Genomic DNA, 22,814 nt, shown 5'->3' on the forward strand with positions numbered 1-22,814 from the left:
GCCTTCTTGTTACTTGTAGGTTCTGGTTAATAGCTTTAAAGTAGTTTTTGCCGTTGTTATTGTTTTAATCAGATGTTATGGCTAAATTCAGTGTTCACCTTGGGGGAAGAGGTGCTTAATTGCTAATTTAAAAATTCTCAGTGTGAGTTACCCAAATGTAAAACAACAGTTTTTAGAGATATAGAAGTTATTACTCATAAAAGATGAGTTACAATTTCTTATGACATTTATTGACACCTTGCCTAAATAACTTCTGCAAGTTTTCAGATGTATACTTTAAAGTTTTACATTTTAAGTGATTCACCCTTAACTAACTGCACATGTTTGTGGCCCTCATCTTTACATATATACAGTGGGTTAGATAAAAGTCATTGAAAAGTGAAGGACATGACGAGGCAGTGTTATTCTGTTTCTCTTGTCTTCCCTGCTAGACATTTTATCCTCAGACTTAGAGACTGTCTTGTTCACTATTCTCAGTGCCTAGCACAGTGCCATTTAAGTATTGAAGAATAAGTGAATGTAAAAAATATGTTGAAGCAGTAAAATACGAAATAGAAATGCCTAGGTAGAGAATTGATTTCATGGTTAGGCTTTTACTTGTTGTCACTTCTTTCATTTGAAAATATTCTTTGTCAATCTTAAATATACATAAGTGAGCCAGAGAGCAGTTCACAATCGAATTGTATATGGAACCTTCTTTAGATTTATATATATTTTTCCCGCTATTTAATTTGAAGTGATTTGTGAATTCTGGTTAATCGCAATATACTTTTTCCTTAGTTAGACTTCATAGTCTAACTTTTAGCCTAGCCAATCAGAAGTGGAATTTGTCCTTCCAAGTGTGGAGTGCCACAGGTTAAACCTAGACTTCTGAATCCAAAGCCATTATGCTATACCGTCTCCCATAGTGGAATGAATAATGCATTTTATATTAAGATATAAAACTTGAAAAAGCCTGGTCATTTGTTTCTTAAGTTAAAAAAAAAACCCACTTACTATATTAAATGGAACTATCTTTTGCTGTTTAGGCAGATCCCCAAAGAGCAGCTATAGTGTTCACAGAGTGTTCATGCCTCAAAGAAGATGATGGTGTTTAAAGGACAAAAATGACGGCAAGTTGGAATATTGCCAAGTCTTAGGTTATAGGCATTCCTTCTTCAGAGGAAGCAGTGGTCTTCCAAGCCCAGAGGGTTCCTTTATTTCTAGTTTGGTTGAGATTTCACACTAGAAGCTGCCTCAAAGTTTAAATGAATCAATGAATGAATGAATTCCAAAACACTTTTGCAGCTGAGAGATCTTTGAATATGAAAGTCTGGGGATGGTGTAATAAGAATTTTGTTATCCTAACCAAAGTGGTCTTCTGATTTCAGGCCAACGGTTTCAAATATCAGTTAATAATCACAGGAAACATAATTTCAGGTTGAATTCTCTCATCTCCAACCCTTTGCTGTAATGCGTTGCAACCTGCTCCTACTGCCAACTTGGAACTACCCACTTCATCCGAGTATCTGTTGCTTAAGTTGCAGAAAGGGGGAGAAGCCGGGTTAAAGCTTACTCTCCCACTCACCATTTGGAACATAATGGGGTAGACATACAAAGTGAGAGTTATTATTTTAAAAGCGTTTTTCAACCTGTTTGGCATATAAGTAGGTGCTATATAAACTACTGGGTTACTACCAGAAGAATAGAAACCAAGAATTAGATACCCTTTTTCCTTGTAAAAATTGAGACTTGTTTGGGGCTAAGCCCAGTTGAAAATTGACTTTCACCTTGATTCCTAGAGTGTGTTTAGTAGGAAGAAGTGGAGTATTTAAAAAAAAAAAAAATTTGCCTAATTCTACTACTGGAATATTATCTTTCTCCCCCTTAAAAAAAAAATCACTAGTTTATTGTGCCTTATCCCCCTAATACAGTGAAATCAAGTTTTTCTTTAAATCCATTGTAGAATATAATTATTAGCATGTTAGGATTTACTTAGCTTACATTGTTATAGTTTTGAACAGAATTATGTAGAATGAAGTTTTACCTGTTTGGGGTGATCGGTAAATATGTATCTTATTAGCTGAAAATCCCTTTAATGAAACTAAAGGTTTACTCTTCAGATCGTTTTTTTTTAAAATATTTATTTATTTATTTATTTATGGCTGTGTTGGGTCTTCGTTTCTGTGCGAGGGCTTTCTCTTGTTGCGGCAAGTGGGGACCACTCTTCATCGCGGTGCACAGGCCTCTCATTATCGCGGCCTCTCTTGTTGCGGGGCACAGGCTCCAGACGCGCAGGCTCAGTAGTTGTGGCTCACGGGCCCAGTTGCTCTGCGGCATGTGGGATCTTCCCAGACCAGGGCTCGAACCCGTGTCCCCTGCATTGGCAGGCAGATTCTCAACCACTGCGCCACCAGGGAAGCCCCAACTCTTCAGATCTTTAATTCTCATACTCCTACCAGTGTCTTAATTTAGGTAGGAAGAATAAAACTTTGAACAGCTTTTTACCTGTTGTGAGGTATTACTTTAATTGTAGTCTTATAAATGACGTTTTGTTCTTTTGTTCTGCTTCCTCTGTCATGGACTCTGGTAGTGTCTATTATACTGTCGGTTTCTGCTTAAGTCATATATTCCTCCAGAGTACCAGAAAGTTAATCTCTTATGTTCTTTGCATTCTAGTGTCATGACTACCTTGAAAATGAAAAGTTTGCCATTTTGTTAAGTAATATAGTAATAAAACATAATAACATATAATATTATGAGCTGTCATGCTTTCACATTCATTGAAACATGCAGTCTTTATCAGCATGTAAATTGATAGTACTATGGGGGAGAGGCCAATATTCAAATTATCATCCTTAAATAATAAGCTGAACACTAATTTCAAATTTTAAGTATTGCTGTCCAAAGCATTCTGCTTTTAAACCACAAATTTACGAGCCTACGGCATTCAAAAGTTGTATCATTGGCAATGACTGGGTATTAAAGTTTTATAACTTAGGCTATAGTATGCTCTTGAAAAATGCAGATTCTTTCAGTTTTGTAAATATTTTAGTCTTATTATGACTGTTTCTTTTCTTCCCAAGTCTCTTTTGGAAAAGTTCTTGATCCCCAATGCTTCACAAGCAGAGAGTAAAGTCTTCTATTTGAAAATGAAAGGAGACTACTACCGCTATTTGGCTGAGGTTGCTGCAGGTGATGACAAGAAAGGTATGCTGCCTCAGCCTGTGTGCTGGACGCTTAGAAAATGACACAGTATGGAAGGAGTCCCTTCTGGAGTGTAGAGAATTGTTTTGTTGTTTTTTAATTGCTCAGAGCACTAAATGAAGAGTAATAATGGACTTTGCGCTTTCTCTCTCTCTCTTTCTTTCTTCCTTCCCTCCCCTCCCCTCCCCTCCCTTTTTCCCTCCCCCCATCCTTCCTTCAACTAAACAGTTGACCCTTGAGGAACACAGATTTAAGCTGCACAGGTCCATTTACACAGAGATTTTTTCTGTAAATACTACAGTACTACATGATCCAAGGTTGGACATGAAGGGCCGCCTACAAAATTATACTCAGATTTTCGACTGCATGAAGAGTTGGCATCCCTAAACCCCTTGTTGTTCAAGGGTCAACTATGTATCTACTGCCGAATAATTGGTATTCTGAAATGTATGCTTGCTAACAAGCCAATTTTATGTATAGGAATGTTTCCTCACAATTTTAATAGTGGTTTTAGTATAACTGTAGAGCAGTACAAACTAATTATTAAAAATAATACTGAGATGATTAGAGTTATTTTGTCTTGACATTGATCAATGGCTAGTGTAGTTTTCCAGGAGAAGCTTTTCTTTTTTTTTTCTTCTCTTTTAAATTTAGGAGCCTTAATCAGTTAAGGTTGCTACAGCTTAATATTTCAGAGTTTATAATTGGATAGTAATGGTTTGGTTTGAGGGGTGAAGGTGAAGTGCAAACTTTTATCGATATATTTTGGTGCATTTTATTATCCAGGGATTGTGGATCAATCACAGCAAGCATACCAAGAAGCTTTTGAAATCAGCAAAAAGGAAATGCAGCCAACACATCCTATCAGATTGGGTCTGGCCCTTAACTTCTCTGTGTTCTATTATGAGATTCTGAACTCCCCTGAGAAAGCCTGCTCTCTTGCAAAAACAGTATGTATTTTTTACCTGTTATGTGGAAATTTAGTAATCAGTATTATTTGAGCATTGAAATTATTTCTTTTTTATCACAGGCATTTGATGAAGCCATTGCTGAACTTGATACATTAAGTGAAGAGTCATACAAAGACAGCACACTAATAATGCAGTTACTGAGAGACAACTTGACAGTAAGTACATATCAGCATCATGAGTGGTTAACATGGCGAAGAGATTATAGGCATAGCTCTGTTTCATTGTGCTTCACAGATACTACGAGTTTTATAAATTGAAGGTTTGTTACAACCCTGTGTTAAGCAAGTCTGTGGGTGCTGTTTTTCTCAAAAGCATTTGCTCATTTCATGTCTCTTGAGTTCACATTTTGGTAATTTTCAGTGTTTCAAACCCTACACCAACAAAAATTTCAACTGCTGAAGGCTCAGTTGATGATTAGCATTTTTTAGCAATAAAGTATTTTTTAACAAGGTATGTATGTTGGTTTTTTTAAAGACATAATGCTGTTGCATACTTAATAGACTACAGTCTATGGTGTAAACATAACTTATATGCACTGGAAACAAAAAATTCGTGTGACTCAGTTTATTTTTATATTCGTTTTTTATTTTTTCTTTTTTTTCTTTTTTTTTTTAAATGTAAGATCCTATCTGCTTTTAAAACTCTGAAGAAAACCATCTTACAGAAACTGAAATATTAGACTAAGGACTAAATATGTGTCCTTTGATTAGTTACATATACCCATTGTTAAAATTCTGGTTTTTAAAATGACTTTGTAATTCATGGTTTTGAACTTTCAATTACATAAGCCATTTTATTTTTCATTTCAATATAGGTGATTCTGTTCTTTCCATTTTAGTCACAGAAGAGTTTTGCTTTTAGTATCAAAAGCATACTTAAGTTCTCTTTTTTTAAAAAAAATAACTTTTATTTATTTATTTGGTTGTGCTGGTCTTAGTTGCAGCAGGCAGGCTCCTTACTTGTGGCTCTCAAACTCTTAGTTGTGGCATGCATGTGGGATCTAGTTCCTTGACTAGGGATCGAACCTGGGTGCCCTGCATTGGGAGCACGGAGTCTTAACCACTGCGCCGCCAGGGAAGTCCCTTAAGTTCTCTTCTTATTTATTTATTTATTTTTGGCTGTGTTGGGTCTTCGTTGCTGCGCACGAGCTTTCTCTAGTTGCAGCATGTGGGGCTACTCTTTGTTGCGGTGCGTTGGCTTCTCATTGCCGTGGCTTCTCTTGTTGCGGAGCATGGGCTCTAGGCACTCGGGCTTCAGTAGTTGCAGTACGTGGGCTCAGTAGTTGTGGCTCGTGGGCTCTAGAGCAGGCTCAGTAGTTGTGGCGCATGGGCTTAGTTGCTCCGAGACATGTGGGATGTTCCTGGACCAGGAATTGAACCCGTGTCCCCTCCATTGGCAGGAGGAGGATTCTTAACCACTGCGCCACCAGGGAAGCCCTCTCTTCATATTTAAATTCCATTAAAAATGGAGACCATAAAGTTGCTTCTATATTTATGTAGCTATGGTAGGGCATTAATAACTTTAGTTACAAAATTTCAGATACTCTATGGAGTCCAAGTGGACATCTATTTTGCCTAGTCTCTTAGTTAAAAAAAAAAAAATGACTTAACTGTGGCAGGTCATGATTGTCCTTGGTATACTGCAGACTAAAAAAAAAAACCACAATGCCAGTATCACACTGAAAAAATATTTAGTTAATTCCTTAATAATATTAAATTTCTAGCATTCAATTTCCAGTTGTCTTTTTGTGTTTCTTTGTATTGTCTTTTTTTTTTTTTTCTTCCAACAGTTTTTTATTTGCATTGGGATCCAAATAGTCTATATATTGCAGTTGGTTGATATGTCTCTTTGGTCCCATAGGTTTTCACATTCTTCTCCTTCACATAAATATTAAATTTGAAGTTTTGAGGCTTGGGTGAAAAAAAGTATCAAGTATCTGCTGTGTGCCAGATAAAGAGCTAGGAATGAAGATTATAGTTTAGTGCTACTGGTTTTTATTAGCTTTGGGGCATTTGTTTTGGGGACTGTACAGCATCATTGTATATACATTTAACTTTTCTCAGCTTTATTTTTTTTAGTCCATTGCCAATTTTCTGAACCAGTTATATTCTCAGCAGTTTTTTGAATGTCATTATGTACTTGTTTATTATTAAACACTGAAAATTATTTTAGAAAGTATAATTGGAGGCTACCTACACACTCTGGAGATTATTTTAGTCAAGAGGGTAAGGTATAGTTCCTTAAAGAGTGGATCTTTTTATGCATATCAAATGAAAGAAGCACTTCAGTTTGTTAGCTAATTTTAATATTAATTTTAATATTAAGAATTTTTCAAATTTTTCTGGTTTGAAATGATGAGATAGTTCTAAAAGGTAGAACTTGAGACCTAGTCACTACTGAGTTGTGTTGTCATCACTTTTTGAGAAGGCCTGATCTGAAATATATACTTCCAGCTGAATCTTGGTATCAGTATAGCATGAAGAGCATATTACAAGAGCTGAGTAAGAAGAAAACCAAGGTTCTGATTCTGATTCCGTCACTATTTACTACGTGCCTTCTCTGAGCTCTAGTCATATTGCCTGTTATCATTATAGGTTGATTGGATCACTTATCTGTCAAGTAAAGAAATTTTGTCAAAACTATCTAGTATCTGAGTCTGGATCTGGTTGACCAGTATTGTCAACACATAACCCTAGGAAGATAAATATAAATATCCTTCATCAAATTTTTAATGTTTATATGGAAAAAACAAGGGTCTATGAGAGAACTGGAAAGAGATGATAAAAAAATAATTTCATCTTGTCTTATAAGACCACCAGTTTAATAGAAGCTTACAGACTTCTAGAGGTCATTCAGCTAACTGTATGATGTTCAAAGAAGTCTCCTTTCCAGGCCAGTAACATATTTGGTTAATAAATAAATAAAACTAATGGGTGATTTGGGGGATAGAAAAATATTGAGCTTTTCCCCCCTTCATTCTGCAATGTATAAGCAATATAAAATTCAAGGTATCTTGAAACAATCCTTTTATAATTGCCTCTAAAAATCATTATAGAGTGCTAAGACTTGTAAAAAAAATTAATATTTGGAACAGCTGAGATAATCTTGAAATCATGTTTTTAAACTGCTGAAAAACTGTAACATTAATCTAAAAATAAATAGACACCATAGTCCTACTACTATGGGACAATTCAGTTTTTACCTCTTAGAAGATTTGGTTCTGACCATACTGTTGTGTTCATCTATTTATTTTGAATCAGACAAATTCACAAAGGTAGTTTTTTGTTTTTTTGTTTTTTTTTTTTTTTGTAAACTAAAAATGTTAGTTAAATTTGTAGTTTAGTTCTGACTTGATCCTGACTCTTGAATTTCATGGAGTGTGGTATTCTCTTTAGAGTGGCAGTCTAAAGTCTACCAGGGGAAAGTAGTCAGCCTGAGCTCCTTGAGCATGGGCTGAATTTGATGATTCTGGTTTAGTTGCACTAAACTTATACATCCGTCTCTCACTGGGGCTATTTGGGACAACCTACTATTCTGATAGCTATTGATATTTAGAACTGTAGCATTTCTATGATTTCTTCTACTTTTTCTTTACCTTCTATGAATAACCAAGAATTTCCTGTATCTGACTTTGTTATTTGAAGACATCTCTGCTGTGTACTTACAATGCTTACAGAATGATTAGGGAGGAAATAAATGTATTATATTGAGGCCTTTTATATCTTTTTAAAAAATTTATTGTATTGAAGTATAGTTGATTTACAATGTCGTGTTAATTTCTGCTGTAGAGCAAAGGGATTCAGTTATACACATATACATTCTTTTTCATATTATTTTCCATTGTGGTTTATCACAGGATATTGAATATAATTCCCTGGAGGCGTTTTACATCTTGAAGCTATCTTAAATGCTGCAATTTTTTAAAGAAAGCCTTCCAACAAAAACTGCTTAGATTCTGGTACTTTGGCATATATATTAAGGTTTTTTTTAAACTGAAATATACTAAAATTTCTCTCTTTCCCTCCCCCCCTCCCTCCTCCCTCCCTCCCTCCCCTCCTCCCTCCCTCCCTCCCTCCTCTTAACTAGTTGTGGACATCGGATACCCAAGGAGACGAAGCTGAAGCAGGAGAAGGAGGGGAAAATTAAAAGGCCTTCCAACTTTTGTCTGCCTCATTCTAAAATTTACACAGTAGACCATTTGTCATCCATGCTGTCCCACAAATAGTTTTTTGTTTACGATTTATGACAGGTTTATGTTACTTCTATTTGAATTTCTATATTTCCCATGTGGTTTTTATGTTTAATATTAGGGGAGTAGAGCCAGTTAACATTTAGGGAGTTATCTGTTTTCATCTTGAGGTGGCCAATATGGGGATGTGGAATTTTTATACAAGTTATAAATGTTTGGCATAGTACTTTTGGTACATTGTGGCTTCACGAGGGCCAGTGTTAAAACTGCTTCCATGTCTAAGCAAAGAAAACTGCCTCGTATTGGTTTGTCCTGGTGGGGAATAAAAGGGATAATTGGTTCCAGTCACAGGTGTAGCTGTGGGTACTTTAAGGTTTGGAGCACTTATAAGGCTATAGTAGAAATAGATATCCCATGGATATTACATGTTAAACCATGTGTTATCTGTGGAATACTCAGTCTCAATGTGCACACCATTGACTACAGCTACAGAAGTGTTCCTTTAGTTGTGACCCAATTTACTCTGGATAAGGGCAGAAACGGTTCACATTCCATTATTTGTAAAGTTACCTGCTGTTTGCTTTCATTATTTTTGCTACACTCATTTTATTTGTATTTAAATGTTTTAGGCAACCTAAGAACAAATGTACAAGTAAAGATGCAGTAAAAATGAATTGCTTGATATTCATTACTTCTTGTGTATCAAGCACAGCAGTAAAACAAAAAACCCATGTATTTAACATTTTTTAGGTTTTTTTTTTTTTTTTTGCTTTTGTGGGTTTTTTTTGTTTTGTTTTTGTTTTGTTTTTTGGGGTTTTTTTTGTTTTGTTTTTTTTTTTTGATACTTGCCTAACATGCATGTGCTGTAAAAATAGTTAACAGGGAAATAACTTGAGATGATGGCTAGCTTTGTTTAATGTCTTATGAGATTTTCATGAACAATCCAAGCATAATTGTTAAGAACACGTGTATTAAGTTCATGTAAGTGGAATAAAAGTTTTATGAATGGACTTTTCAACTACTTTCTCTACAGCTTTTCATGTAAATTAGTCTTTTGGTTCTGAAACTTCTCTAAAGAAAATTGTACATTTTTGGAAATTTATTCCTTATTCCCTCTTGGCAGCTAATGGGCTTTTACTAAGTTTGAATACAAAGTTTATCATAACAACAAAATACTACTAAGATAACTACTACTGTTCCCAGTCATGTCCCATACTCCCCCCTCCCCCTGAAAAAAATTTTTTTTTTTTTTCAGAGACAGGGGGATTGATTGAAAAAAAGAGTAATGTGTTCCATTTAAAATTTTGGTATATGGCATTTTCTAACTTAGGAAGCCGCAATGTTCTTGGCCCATCATGACATTGGGTAGCATTAACTGTAAGTTTCGTGCTTCCAAATCACTTTTGTTTTTAAGAATTTCTTGATACTCTTACAGCCTGCCTTCAATTTTGATCTTTTATTCTTTCTATTTGTCAGGTGCACAGGATTACCTTTTTTAAGCCTTGTGTCTTGTCACCAACCGTTCCTACTTGGTGGCCATGTACTTGGGGAAAAGGCCGCATGATCTTTCTGGCTCCACTCAATGCCTAAGGATACCCTGCTTCCTTTGCTTGCATCCCACAAACTATTTCCCTCATCCTATACACTGCAGCAAATCTCTCCCTAGTTGATGAGATTGTGTTTATCTCCCTGTAAACCCTACCTATCCTGAATGGTCTGTCATTGTCTTTGCCTTTAAAATCCTTCCTCTTCCTCTCTTTGAATAATGATGGGGCTAAGTTATACCCAAAGCTCACCCTACAAGCTATTTCCTCAGTACCTTGCAGAAAACACCAAACAAAAATACCATTTTAAAAGAGGTGTATTTTTTTTTTTCTTTTAGAATGTAAGCTCCTCGAGAGCAGGGACAATGTTTTCTGTATGTTCTATTGTGCCTAGTACACTGTAAATGCTCAATAAATACTGATGATGGGAGGCAGTGAGTCTTGATGATAAGGGTGAGAACTGAAACCCCGAATACTGTTTTGTTGCTTGTTTTATTATGACCTCAGATTAAATTGGGAAATATCAGCCCTTTGGGACAATTGTCCCAAATGTTACATTCAAATAAAAGTGCAATGGAGGCCTTGGGGTCTTTCTTTCCAGGAGAAAAAGATCTCTTACGCATTTGGGACAACAACATAATGCATCTTCACGCACAGCTCTTTTCTTTATCTATTGATTTCTCCTGACCCCCAGGCCAAGGACATGAAATAATCATTTTATAGCTACAGAGAATGAAGTTAGACTGAGGAGATGGGTTTTATTCAAGTAAATTACAAATAAAATCTAAAGCTTGTCTCATTTGCCTATTTATGTGCCTCAGTCTCATCTACTAGTTTGATTCTGAAATAAATTGTGATAATACTTCATTAATATTAGCTGTTAATAGGTTTCTACATCGTAGTGCCCAGTAGATAAAGGAAGATTTCAACCTGAGATTTTTTTGCCTTGAGATTTGAATAATAAATTTTTTATAACATTTCTTAAATTGCCCCAAATTCAGGCTTCATGTCTGTTTCTGTCAACACTTTCAGGAATTTGGAGACTCCAGCAATGTAATGTATTTGGCGTGTGTGTGTAGTGTTGGAGTTGTTAAATGTACATATCCACTTCAGAGTTGTGCCTTGAGAGAGGGCAGGAGTGTGATCGGTTAAAAGGATGGATTTTGCTGCCACTTTGGCCTGTGGTCTTGGCTTTTCCAGTTAATAGCTGTTTTTTGTGCTATGAAGATAGAAATTGGGGTGGGGGAGTAAAAGAGAATTAAAAGAATGTAATGTCAAGTGGCTTACTAACTATAGGAGCTCAATTCTTTTCCTGTCTTCCCTAAAAATAGTCACCAATCCTGCCATGGCCCAGCGCATATTTTAAAACTAGTTAAGGCCAATTTGTAATCTGCAATCTTAGATTATTTGTGGTCAGGTCTCAACTTGATGGAATAACTTGGGAGCTCTAACAATGGTGAGATGTTTAAAAATCTTTAGTAGGCTCTGAATGTAGATCTAAGAATTTGACACTTTTCAGCGGTGGTGGCATCATTTAATCGTTTATCTCTCCGTTAGGAGAGAATGGCAGTTTATTTGGATGCAAGTATATCGTAGTCACTGCATGAGAGCCTGCAGTGTGTGAGGAACTTTAACTGGTGCTCAGAGATATACACCTTCCTGTGGGAAAAGGTGAAGGAATCATTAAATAAATTGCTTTATTATATTTTGTTATACACCATATAGGAAATGACAGTGGTGGAATTGAAATATCTACAGTCTTAAGGTGTTGGCTTAGACGGGGCCCTTGGAAAATGGCTGGACTTGGATACTTTTCTGAATGTGAAATTGCATCTGTAAAGTACTTTTCTGTTATTTTTAGTGTGACCTATAGCAGTCACTATCTCGATTAATTCTAGTTCCTTTTAATAGACTAGAGACCTAAACATAAGATACTGCTGGGTCTTTGTAGGTTTTTTGTTTCTTGTTTTTTTAGAAACTTTACAACAGGCCTCTAAGGAAACTGATATTCTTGGATGACAAAATGGTATTCAGGAACCCATCACAGTGGTAGATCTGCTTTAAAAGTCTGAAAACTAACCTTAAAAATGTTGCTTGTGTACATCCAAGTCTGGTTTTGCTACTCACCTGCGTCCTTTGAAGTCTACTTTATGTATGACTGTCAACCCCCAAGTATTTCAAAACTTGATGGTAGACCAACTATTTGGAAGACATACGCTTCTCACCTGTGTACCATAATTACTCAGTTTGTAAGAATATCCAACCATCCTGCTGGTCAAGCAAGCATATGTGTCTTTTGGATGCAGAAACCAAGAATATATTGAATGCATATATTTAGGCACAGCTATTATCAATCCTAGGTGACGCCAGGGACTCCGTTGGTGATGAGTACTTTTTTCTTATAAGTCCATTCCATAAAATTTCTGAAAGACCAGACTTAACTAATGTTAATCGAAGACTTGTCAGTAGTAAATTTATTTCCAATTCAAGAACTTTTAAAACCTATCAGTATTTCAGTAGGGGCTTACTTTTTTTTTTTTATTATCGGAGGTTGGTTAGGGCCAGTTACTATTCTGAGTGATTAAGAAGGACTTTTCAGAGAAGATTTATGTTTGAGTCAAACTTGCAGAATGGATGGTATCCGATGGAGTATGAACAAAGGCATCAAGATAGGAGAATTTAAAGACGACTTCTGTGCACTCACAGGTGAGGAACTCTGAGAGAGTGTAGGAAGAAGAAATAGGCTCTGCTTTATAAGTAACAGACAGGCAAGTGGCTTTCACTTTTAATGGTTTTGATCAAATCAGGGTTAAAGTGCTTATTCCCAGCACCCAGTCTCTGGGATTCTAATTTCTAAAGCCCAGGGATATGCATATACTTCATGAGCTGTAATAACTTAGTGTCCACATTGCTGAAATCTATAGGAGGAGAGGGAACGTGTAACGTTCGGGAAAACAAGGGCATGTAAAACCGTGGCGGCCCCCACCCCCCAAAAATAAAAGCTGTTTCTAAACTTGAGAACTTCAGTCTGCAAAACAAAAGTTTGTGGATCTGCTCAGCAGATCATGTTTCCCAAGCAGAGATTAATGATAAAGTTTACCTGTCACAAAAGGTTTTTCACATTAATGATCCTGGTTTAGTTTGGAAACAGGTAGGTACTTTAAAACTTCTAGTGTGTCAAGAGAAGAAAGGTAACACGTGATTTTACGGGGGTTTTTGTTTGTATTTTTAATGAATGCCATTTCTACTGTTTTCCTTAACTCCTGCCATGCATAAAAATCAAATCCAGGGAGTTCCCTGGCAGTCAAGTGGTTAGGACTCACTGCTGAGGGCACGGATTCAATCCCTGGTTGGGGAACTAAGATCCCACAAGCCACGAGGCGTGGCAAAAATCAAATTAAGAAAAATGAAAGATTTAAAAGCAAACTTTGGAATGTTCATAAGATTTAAGTGAATCACTTGCTGACCTTGAAGTCTGTAAGGAAAGATCTCTTAAGATGGACACAAAACCTAACTAGAAAAATTATATGTAAATTCAGAATCTTAATATATGAACGTTAATATAAATTCAACTGCATAGAAATTTTTATATCTGGAAGTGGAAAGAAGCACCTGAGAAAAGACAAGCTAATGGACCAAAAATTGGTGTAAATATATAAAGAATTATAATAAAATAGAAAAATGGACAAAGATTTTGAAAGTGCATTTTTATAGAAGAGATATCTGATCAATAAATACATGAAAAGAGGCTTAACCAGGAAAATGCAAACCAAGACCACAATTAAAGTAATCTTGATTAGTGTAGTTTGAAAGTCTGGCCATACCAGACATTAGAGATGATGTGGATGGAGATCTCTCATACATTGCTGATGGGAGTTTAAATTAGTACATCTCTTTGGAAAACAATTTGGTATTGTGAAGTTGAACATTCCACATCCCTGCAACTGAGCAATTCTCTCTTGAGCATATCTTTTTTTTAAGTGTTTAAAATACTTGCATGTGTGCCCTCAGGAAATTGAAAAAGATTATTCAGAGCTGTACAATTTGAATTGGAAAAAATTGGAGACGATCCAAATGTTCATTGAAAGGAAATGGATAAATATTTTCCTGATGACATCGTCTTCATTTGTGAAAATAAGTCAACTATAGTCCAGTCAGGGACATGGTTGAATTTTAATAACAATATTGAGGGAAAAAACAGCCCCAGTAAACTATATAAAACAGTACAATATCTTTATAAAGTTCAAAAATGAGATCTTAGGCATACATATATGTGACAAAACTTTCTCTTTCCTTTACCAAGGATATGAATGACAAGTACAAAATTTAGAATAGAGGTTAACTGGAGAAGAAGCAGGGGGACAGGCTAGGACAGGAAGGCAAAGTAAGTGTAAGTTATCAGCTTGGGAGCAGGGCGGTGGGTTCACAAATACTCAGAAAGAGATCCATTCAAGAACGGGTGAAACAAGGATTATGATTAATCCAGTTCTGGGCATTAGAAGTCACAGAAAGGAAAGGAACTAAATGGAAACAGTACAGTAGGCCAATAAATTCATTAGTCAAAGGCTTGCTTGAATGGTAAAAAGATTGGCACAGTTTTAAAATACGAAAAATAGCAAGTTTGATGAAACAGCATGTGAAACTGTCAATAGAGACTTAAAAATTACCACCCCATACATTACACCCTAAAACTGTCCTACGATCCTTTCCATTTAACTCTGCAGGAGCAGGAAGCAAGAACCAGAGATTCGGGCAGAAGAACGACTGAGCTGGGAAGGCTGTATTAGGAAACACTGAAGCGAGTGAAACGTGAAGGGTCTCGAAAGAGGAAAGTCTTCAAGAACTTTTGGTAGCACGTTCTGAGTCCGTCCTTGTGAGGCCTGAGGAATTTTGTCATATCAGCCAAACCACTTCAGCAGATTCAGCCTAAGGTTCCTCACTTCTTAACCTTTAGAGGAAACATGCTGCATTCAGACCTGAATCACTGAGGCATCTCCTATCGTATCCTATGTATAGCCAAGTCTTAAATTTTTCACTATTTTTTCCTCATCTTGGATTCTTCAAGAGTTCTTAATTGGCTTCTGTAGGGAAAGTCTACTGACTTGAGTTTAAAGTACAAAATCTATATGATCCATAAACGGTACTAGGTCAAATAGACATATGGTTGTTGGTCCTTTATTTTCTTTTCCAGGATTTGCAAGAGAGGTGTCCAGAAAGTCATTTTTGGTGACTTTAGTCCATACTTGGAGGGTCTTATGAAGGATCGAAGTAGAAGAGCCAGAAAAATTGGAAATGAGACAATTTCTTTGGAGAATGCTTTAGAGTGCTGGGCATGTCCCTCCACCATCACCTGCCTGCTCAGTGGAGGAGAGGAGGGGGGCACTTTGAAGCTATTCTGGAATCTAATATATGACACAGAGTGAAGCTAGGCTCATTGGAAATTCTCAAGTCGAGACAGTGTCTAGCTGGCAATGCTGATGGCAGAGCCGTGACAAGTAACTGCATCAGAAATCGGCCGCTCTCTCAGGGTTTGTGGAGGCGAAGAACGTAGCCGTGTTTCCAGGAAGCCAGGATCAAGACCAGGAACTTGGCCTAAAAGGGCTACCTGGATAGGATCCCTGTACCGTAGTCTGAGGGGCAGAGCAGCAGCAGCCCATGGTGAGAGTGCTCAAGATCTAACCTGTGACTTGTCTCCAAAGAATCAGCGAGAGACTAAGAAAGTTGGCTGTAACAACTGTCGTGGTCAGAGGAGAGCAATAGCCAGTTTCCTTCAGGTTCCATCCTGTGAGACCTTTTCCGCCCCCCACCCAAGGCAACCACGGTGGAGCCAGTGCAGCCAGTGGCTGAGGGAGGAGTGGGCCAGGTGAGGACATGGAGAATGAAGCTGCCCAAAAGTCCGTCCAGCAGTGGACCACAAAGGAAAGGAGCTTTAACAGGAAGTGCAATTAGCTCTTCATCCCCACTTATATAACAATCTCAGCTCAGTGAAAAATGACAAGGGTGAGTCTGCAAAAGACAAAGGATTAGCACACCAAGAGCCTGAGTGAAAGAGCCATCTGAAAGAAGCTATAAAATGTGTTTGATATATTAAGAAGGTGAAAGAAAGAATAGAAACCAAAATGAAAAAAAAAGACACTGAAAAAAATGAATTGAACAGGTAATTGAGTAATCTGGCCGGTAATCGAATTTAGAACTAAAACCCAGCTCAATAAACTAAGAAAACATGTTCCTATTTCCTACTTGATTTTTTTGTTTCATTTTTTTTTTCTTTCAAGGAACTTTATAGCAAAACACTAACAATAAGGAATTTTACTTTTCCCAGGAAATAAAATCTTTTCTGCCTAATGACACAAAACCGCAACTATTTTTTCCTGAGAATAAAGTCTTGTCTTTTATTAAGGAAAAAAAATTTATATATTATATATTGTATCTTATATTTAAAACCTTGATTGTATCATTTAGCAAAACTTGTGAGAGTGGCCTCTCATCAAAGAAATAGAATCAGCATTGTGGAACTTCATGTGACTTGGAGTTAAAGGCCTTTTTTGGTTGCATATTCTTAACTAGAGTAGCAAACATGAAATAGTCTTTTTAAAATTTTAGACTTACAAAAAAGTTGCAAAAATAGTACAAAGAATTTTTATGTACCTTTCACCGAGATTTTCCAAATGTCAATATATTACCACATTTTTCTCCCTAAATATTTTTTTCTGAATCATTTGAGAGATATGGTGCCTCTTTACCTCTATATGCTTGAGTGTTTATTTCTTTAAAAAAAGATAGTCTCAGGAATTCCCCAGCAGTCCAGTGGTTAGGACTCAGCGCTTTCACTGCCGGGTCCCTGGTCCAGGAACTAAGATAACCGCAAGGTGCACAGCGCAGCCAAAAAAAAAGATAGTCTCATGTGAAACTATATAATTATCAAAACCAGAAAATTTACACTGATGTGATACTAATATCTAATCTGCAGACCTTATTCAAATCTACCAGTTATCCTACAAATGACCTTTGTGGCAGAAGAAAGAAACTTTTTGTTTGGGTCTAAGATTCAATCCAGGATCTTCAGTTGTATGTATTTAGTTGTTATGTCTCTTTAGTTTCCTTTAATCTGGAACAACTTCTCGGTTTTTGTCTTCATGGCATTTTGAAGAGTACAGACCAATTAATTTATCGAATGTTTCTTTTTTTTATTGTTTCCTTTATTTTTCCCTGATGTTTTCTCATTAGTTTCAGGTTGTGCCCTTTTTTCAGGAGTCCCACTGAAGTGATGTGAACACTGGGACGCACTTTCAGGTACAGCCCCGCTCCGCCCAGGCCTCTGGTTGTCTTTATAGAGACAACTGCCTTCCAGCTCACACATGGACCCCGGATGTCTCAAGCTGCCTTTATTTGTTGGTCATATTCTTTACTTCTAAGGATAAAGTCAAAACCCGCACTGTCCAATGCAGGAGCCACTCGCCACAGGTGACCGTGAAGAACTTGAAATGTGTCTGGTCCAGACTGAGCTGTGCTGGATTTCTGAGGCTTAGTATGAAAAAAGAATGTAAAGTATCTCATTGATAATGTTTTTATCAATCAAGATGTTTTTATCTTGATTATAGGTAGAAATGATAATTTTTGGTGCATATAGAATTAAAAGGCATATATTTTAAAAATTAATTTTACTTTTTAATGTGACTACTAGAAAATTTAAAATTACGTATGCGGCTTGCATTCTATTTCTATTAGTGCTTGTCTCAAAAGTAAAAATCACAACTCTCAAACAACTGTGTCATGAACGTGTCAAGGATTTTTTGAAATTCATTAATTAATGAGGGAACCAATATGTGAGAAACCAAGATGTTAGGGTTTAACAACGAAATTTAATAACAAAATGTTAGGACACAATGGCTGGGTTAGATATAAAACCAGTTAAACCTTAAGGGTTATTTGTTCCACTCAACAGAAATTATCTGCCTCTTTACTGGACAAAATGTATTATTTATTTATTTATTTATTTATTTATATTTGGCTGCGTTGGGTCTTCGTTGCTGCACGTGGGCTTTCTCTAGTTGCGGCGAGCAGGGGCTACTCTTTGTTGCGGTGCGTGGGCTTCTCATCGCGGTGGTTTCTCTTGCTGTGGAGCACGGGCTCTAAGCACGTGGGCTTCACTAGTAGTGGCATGCAGGCTCAGTAGTTGTGGTGCACGGGCTTAGTTGCTCCGTGGCACGTGGGATCTTCCCGGACCAGGGCTCGAACCCGTGTCCCCTGCGTTGGCAGGTGGATTCTTAACCACTGCACCACCAACCACTGCACCACCAGGGAAGCCCCTAGACAAAATCTATAAATTAACAAGTAACTTCACTAAGTCTGGGACTTTTAATCAATAGGAAACAATGAGATGTACTAAGTACATTCCACTGGTCGAGTGCTTACAATAGAAATAAAATACAAACCACATAAGTAATTTTAAATTTTCGAGTCGCCATATTAAAAAAGCAGGTGAAATTAATTTTAGTGATAAATTTTATTTAACCCAGTATATCTGAAATATTATCACTTCAACATGTAATCAACATGAAAATTATTAATAAGCTATGTTACAATTTTTTTCCATGCTCAGTCTATGAAATCCAGTGTAGATTTTCCACTTACAGCATGCCTCAATTCAGAGGCAACCACTCAGAAGCTCACTAGCCACAATGGCTAGTGGCTATTGCATTGGGCAGGGTAATTCCAGACACTCTTGGGTGGTCTTTTCCTGCTATGATATGGAAAGGATGTGCCGTCCACCTTGTCTGCCTTATTTCCAAATGTTGGTTGTTTTTTCTGACAGTACCCAGAGCTTCATATGAAATAGGTGGGCTCTGAGGATGTTTGGGATAGTAAAGTTCATGCAGTGAATCTGCGTGTGGGCTGTAGAGACAGTCTGGGATCGAATCCTTGCAAGGTGTGGGGATGATTGAATGAGATGATACACATCACATCTAGCTCAGTGTCCGGCACATAGGAGGTGCTCCATAAGTACCAGTGGCCCCTCTGGCAAGGGAGAGAGTCACTCCCATGAGTCATTTGTACACACAGAATGGCAGTGACTCGCCCCAGCCAGGGCTAAAGTAAAGGGCTGAGAAACCCTTTTCAGAAACTTCCCCTGTTTTTAGTACTCACTCATCCAGAATCCTCTGCAGCCTCCAGTGGGGCTCAAACACTTAGCTTTCTCCTTCTCCTTATCCCCAGAAAGGCTGAGAAAGGGAAAAGCAGCTCCTAAACTCCCTCAGGCAGATCAAGTCCCCTAAGACCCAAGCAGCAGGCAGAAGGGACAACTGCCATCCACTCCACAGGCGGCCTGGAAGTGAAGCCCAGCCCGGGCCCAGCCCACAGAGCCGACTCTTCTCCCCGGTCAGAGAACTGTCCATTTGAGAAAAGAGAAAGTGAGGTCAGGGGAGCCTAATAAGAGAGGGCCACACCCTTTAGTAAAAATGCAGATGCATGAAAAGCTTTTATAATACATAAAGGCAGGCCTGATAATTCAGCCATGAATTCCATTCCGGCTGTTGACAGCCGCTGCCTGTTCTGATGGGCTGGTGCCCAGGCCTTTCCAGTTAAGTTGCTGTTATTCAAATAGTACCTCTGGATGGAGGTGTCCTTTACGGAACCTCTCAAGATGCCTCACTATGCCAAGATGGACCTGCGGTCCTTCACACATGCTACTTCCTTGCCCTTTCCATCTCTCTTCCTATCTCTTCTCCACCAGATCCAACAACATCAACAAACAAGCCAGCTACTCCTCTGCAGCTTGCCTGGCCCTTGGAAGAGAGAGTTCCCAATAGTACACGCTCTGTTGATTGGACCAGAGATGGTCAGCTGAGCCCCAAACAGCTGACCATTGGCTGGCTAGTGAGTTGGGTGTCCTGGATTGGAGAATTGAGCTGGATCAATCAGCTTCTATACACTGTGGCCAGGTAGTGATAAAACAAATAAACAAAAACAGAGCAAATCAAAAATGGTACTGGAAGTTTATTTGGATTCTGGGCTTGGAGCCTATGGCAGCCATTTGGGGATCATTTATAAGCTGATGAGCCAGCAGAGAAGCTGATCTACAGAGAAAAAGGAAGAGACACACAGAGGGAATCAGAAATGAGAGAGAGGGAGGGAGGGAGGGAAAGAGTGAGAGAGAGGGGGAATGAAAGAGAGAGAGAGGAAGGGAGGGGCAGGGAGCCTCTGTGTCTCCTCTACACTTTCCAGTGTCCTGTTCCAGATTAATGACCCTGGGCTACATAACTCATTTCCTGGCTTAGATTCCAGGAGATCTCTCAATTCCTAATTCGAAGACATTTCTATTCCTTGAAGACAAATGCACCTTGGCTACAATATTATTCTTTGAGACTCAGATTGAATGCCTCCTTGTGCAAGGACCACCCCCCAACCCCACAACAGTCACTGCCCTTGGCTGTCTCCTCTCTTGATTCTAGGCTCCTCCAAGTCAGGGGCTTGTTCTACATTTCTTTGTATTCTCAGCACCCAGCACAGAGCTCACTAAGTATCTGTTGCCCTATGTATGATTGTTGATGGAGAGAATTAAATATACCTTAGTGTTTTCAGTCTCCAGAAAAAAATTCCTTACCTTCGCATGGCTTTTATAGTCTATAAAGCATATTCACCCCCAGGCTTCTAGCTTAGAGATCAGCTGGTCAGTGTAACTATATGTTTGTATTCTTCTGGAATGACACCGACTTAGAACCGACTGCTGGGGAGGGCTTCTGGGGCTGCCTCTCACTTGACAGAAGCGGGCAACAGAGAAGCTCAGTGACCTGCCTGACGTCACGCAGTTGGTGACATGACTGAGACTGTAAGTCGGGTCTCCTGACCCCGAATCGGGCTATTTCCTGTGCTCTTAATCTGAATCCTTGTATTTGTCTCCACCTTAATGAAATAGGTTGTGATGACCCCCCCAAATGCTAAGTCGATCCTTGAAGAAGGCTTTTTAGGTGCCACCTCTGAGAGCCCTCACCTTGCTCCAAGGACTGACTGCTCAGCGAATCTAGGGCAAGGTTTTAAAGGACATCAGCTCCCTAGGAACTAGGGCGGCACTGCCCTCTCAAAGCAGCACTTGTCTCCCTGGTTGCTCTCCCGGGCTTTAACCCCACACAAGACCATAATAGTCAGGCTTCTGAGCTCCACGCTGTCCCCATTCCCCAGAATTCCTCCTCAACTCACCCATCTTATTGCCAAAGCATTCCCAGTGATTCCCACCCAACTCACCATTTCTTGGTACCGCCAGGAACGCTAAAGGAAATACTCAAGCTCCAGAAGCAAGCTTCATCCTTCCCTGCTTCTGTTAGCCACTCCCTCCCGCCCCCCAGCATTAACATGTGGGACATCTAGTCCTCAAAATGTTACCCTTTAATCAATACGCTCCTGATGAGAGAACAATTCTCTACAGAATTTTAGGTGGAGTCTACAAATTCTAAGTGCTCATCACATTAGTGGATTTTTTCCTACATATAGGATATTACACTACTAGGAATATACATATTAAACCAGTAGTCTGGGTATATTCCAGTTACTAATGTGATTAAAACCATTTTATCATTTTGGAAATGCTGCCAAGTTTGTCAGAGAAAATGGCTTATTCTCGGGACTTCCCTGGTCGTCCAGTGGCTAAGACTCCATGCTCCCAATGCAGGGGGCGCGGGTTTGATCCCTGGTCAGGGAACTAGATCCCACATGCCATAACGAAAGATCCCGCACACGGCAACGAAGATCCCGCATGCTGCAACTAAGACCCGGCACAGCCAAGTAAATAAGTAAATAAATAACCCCCCCTCCCCCGCAAGAAAAAGGCTTATTCTCTTATTCTGCACTCAGTCCTCTGTGGCAGGCCAGTATGTGTGATTTTTGACAAATGCAAAATATCCTTTGAAACTCTCTACAACGGGGGATAAAAGTCCCCAAATTATGAGAAATACTTTTTTATGCTCCACAAAAGCAACTACCTTTATTTTTGTATTTGTGTGAAATTCACGTAACACAATGTTAATCATTTTATAGTGAACAATTCAGTGGCATTTAGTACATTCACAGTGTTGTGCAAATACCACCTCAATCTAGTTCTAAACAATTTTCATCACCCACAAAAGGAAATAGCATGTCCATTAAGCAGTTGCTCCCCGTTTCCTTCTCCCTCTAGCCCCTGGCAACCACCAATCTGCTTTTTGTCTCTATGGATTTACCTAACCTGGACATTTCATATTCATGTAATCATAGCATATGTGGCTTTTTCTGTCTAGCTTCTTTCACTTAGCATGCTGTTTTCAAGGTTCATCCATGTTGCAGCAGATATCAGTACTTCACTTTTTATACCTGAATAAGTTTCCATTGTATGCATGTACGGAGCCTGTCTGAACTCGAGGGGACAAGACACAAACCTCAACTATCTATGGGAGGAGTGTCAAAGAATTTGTGGCCATCTTTAAAGCACCACAATAAGTAAAATGAAATCCTTTTTTTCTCTTGCACTTTTTTTGGGGGCCGGAGGGTATTGCTGAGCATAGCTAGTTGAATTTGCACAGTGTCAGTGTGACTAAGTGGGCCTCCACTGTACTTCGAATCATGGCTTCTCCACACTGAGGGCCTCCTATAGGCCAGGCACCTGCTTTATTTCTCATAATCACAATGCCTTCAAGTGCAGATTCTACGCTATTTCACAGGAGAGACCCTGACAGGTTAAGGAACTGTCCGACGGCCAGGTAGTGTCTCAACCGCCAAGCCTCTGACCGCCACCTTGCCATGCTGTGCCCAGAGCTCATTCCCCTCTTGGCTCCTGCCTTTGCCCATTCAGGCTACTGTAAGAAAATACCAGAGACTGGGTAGTTAGAAACAACAGGAATTTATCTCTCACAGTTCTGGAGGCTGAAAGACTGAAAGCAGGTGCAGGCATGGCCA

The 22,814-nt window shown here is 38.6% G+C and overlaps 1 protein-coding gene across 1 annotated transcript in view; it reads left to right on the top strand.

The window, feature by feature from the left end:
• Positions 1 to 10,469, top strand: part of YWHAZ (tyrosine 3-monooxygenase/tryptophan 5-monooxygenase activation protein zeta) — a 32,270-nt gene extending 21,801 nt beyond the window's left edge. Inside the window, exons 3-6 of the mRNA XM_059901538.1 lie at positions 3,066 to 3,189; positions 3,973 to 4,136; positions 4,217 to 4,312; positions 8,244 to 10,469. Of these exons, the coding sequence (XP_059757521.1) occupies positions 3,066 to 3,189; positions 3,973 to 4,136; positions 4,217 to 4,312; positions 8,244 to 8,303 (444 nt within the window). The 3' untranslated portion in view covers positions 8,304 to 10,469. The remainder of the gene's footprint in view (positions 1 to 3,065; positions 3,190 to 3,972; positions 4,137 to 4,216; positions 4,313 to 8,243) is intronic.
• The last annotated feature ends 12,345 nt before the right edge of the window (positions 10,470 to 22,814 follow it).

Source organism: Balaenoptera ricei, chromosome 17 (assembly GCF_028023285.1).
Source record: "Balaenoptera ricei isolate mBalRic1 chromosome 17, mBalRic1.hap2, whole genome shotgun sequence".
NCBI classification, from domain to species: Eukaryota; Metazoa; Chordata; class Mammalia; order Artiodactyla; family Balaenopteridae; genus Balaenoptera; species Balaenoptera ricei.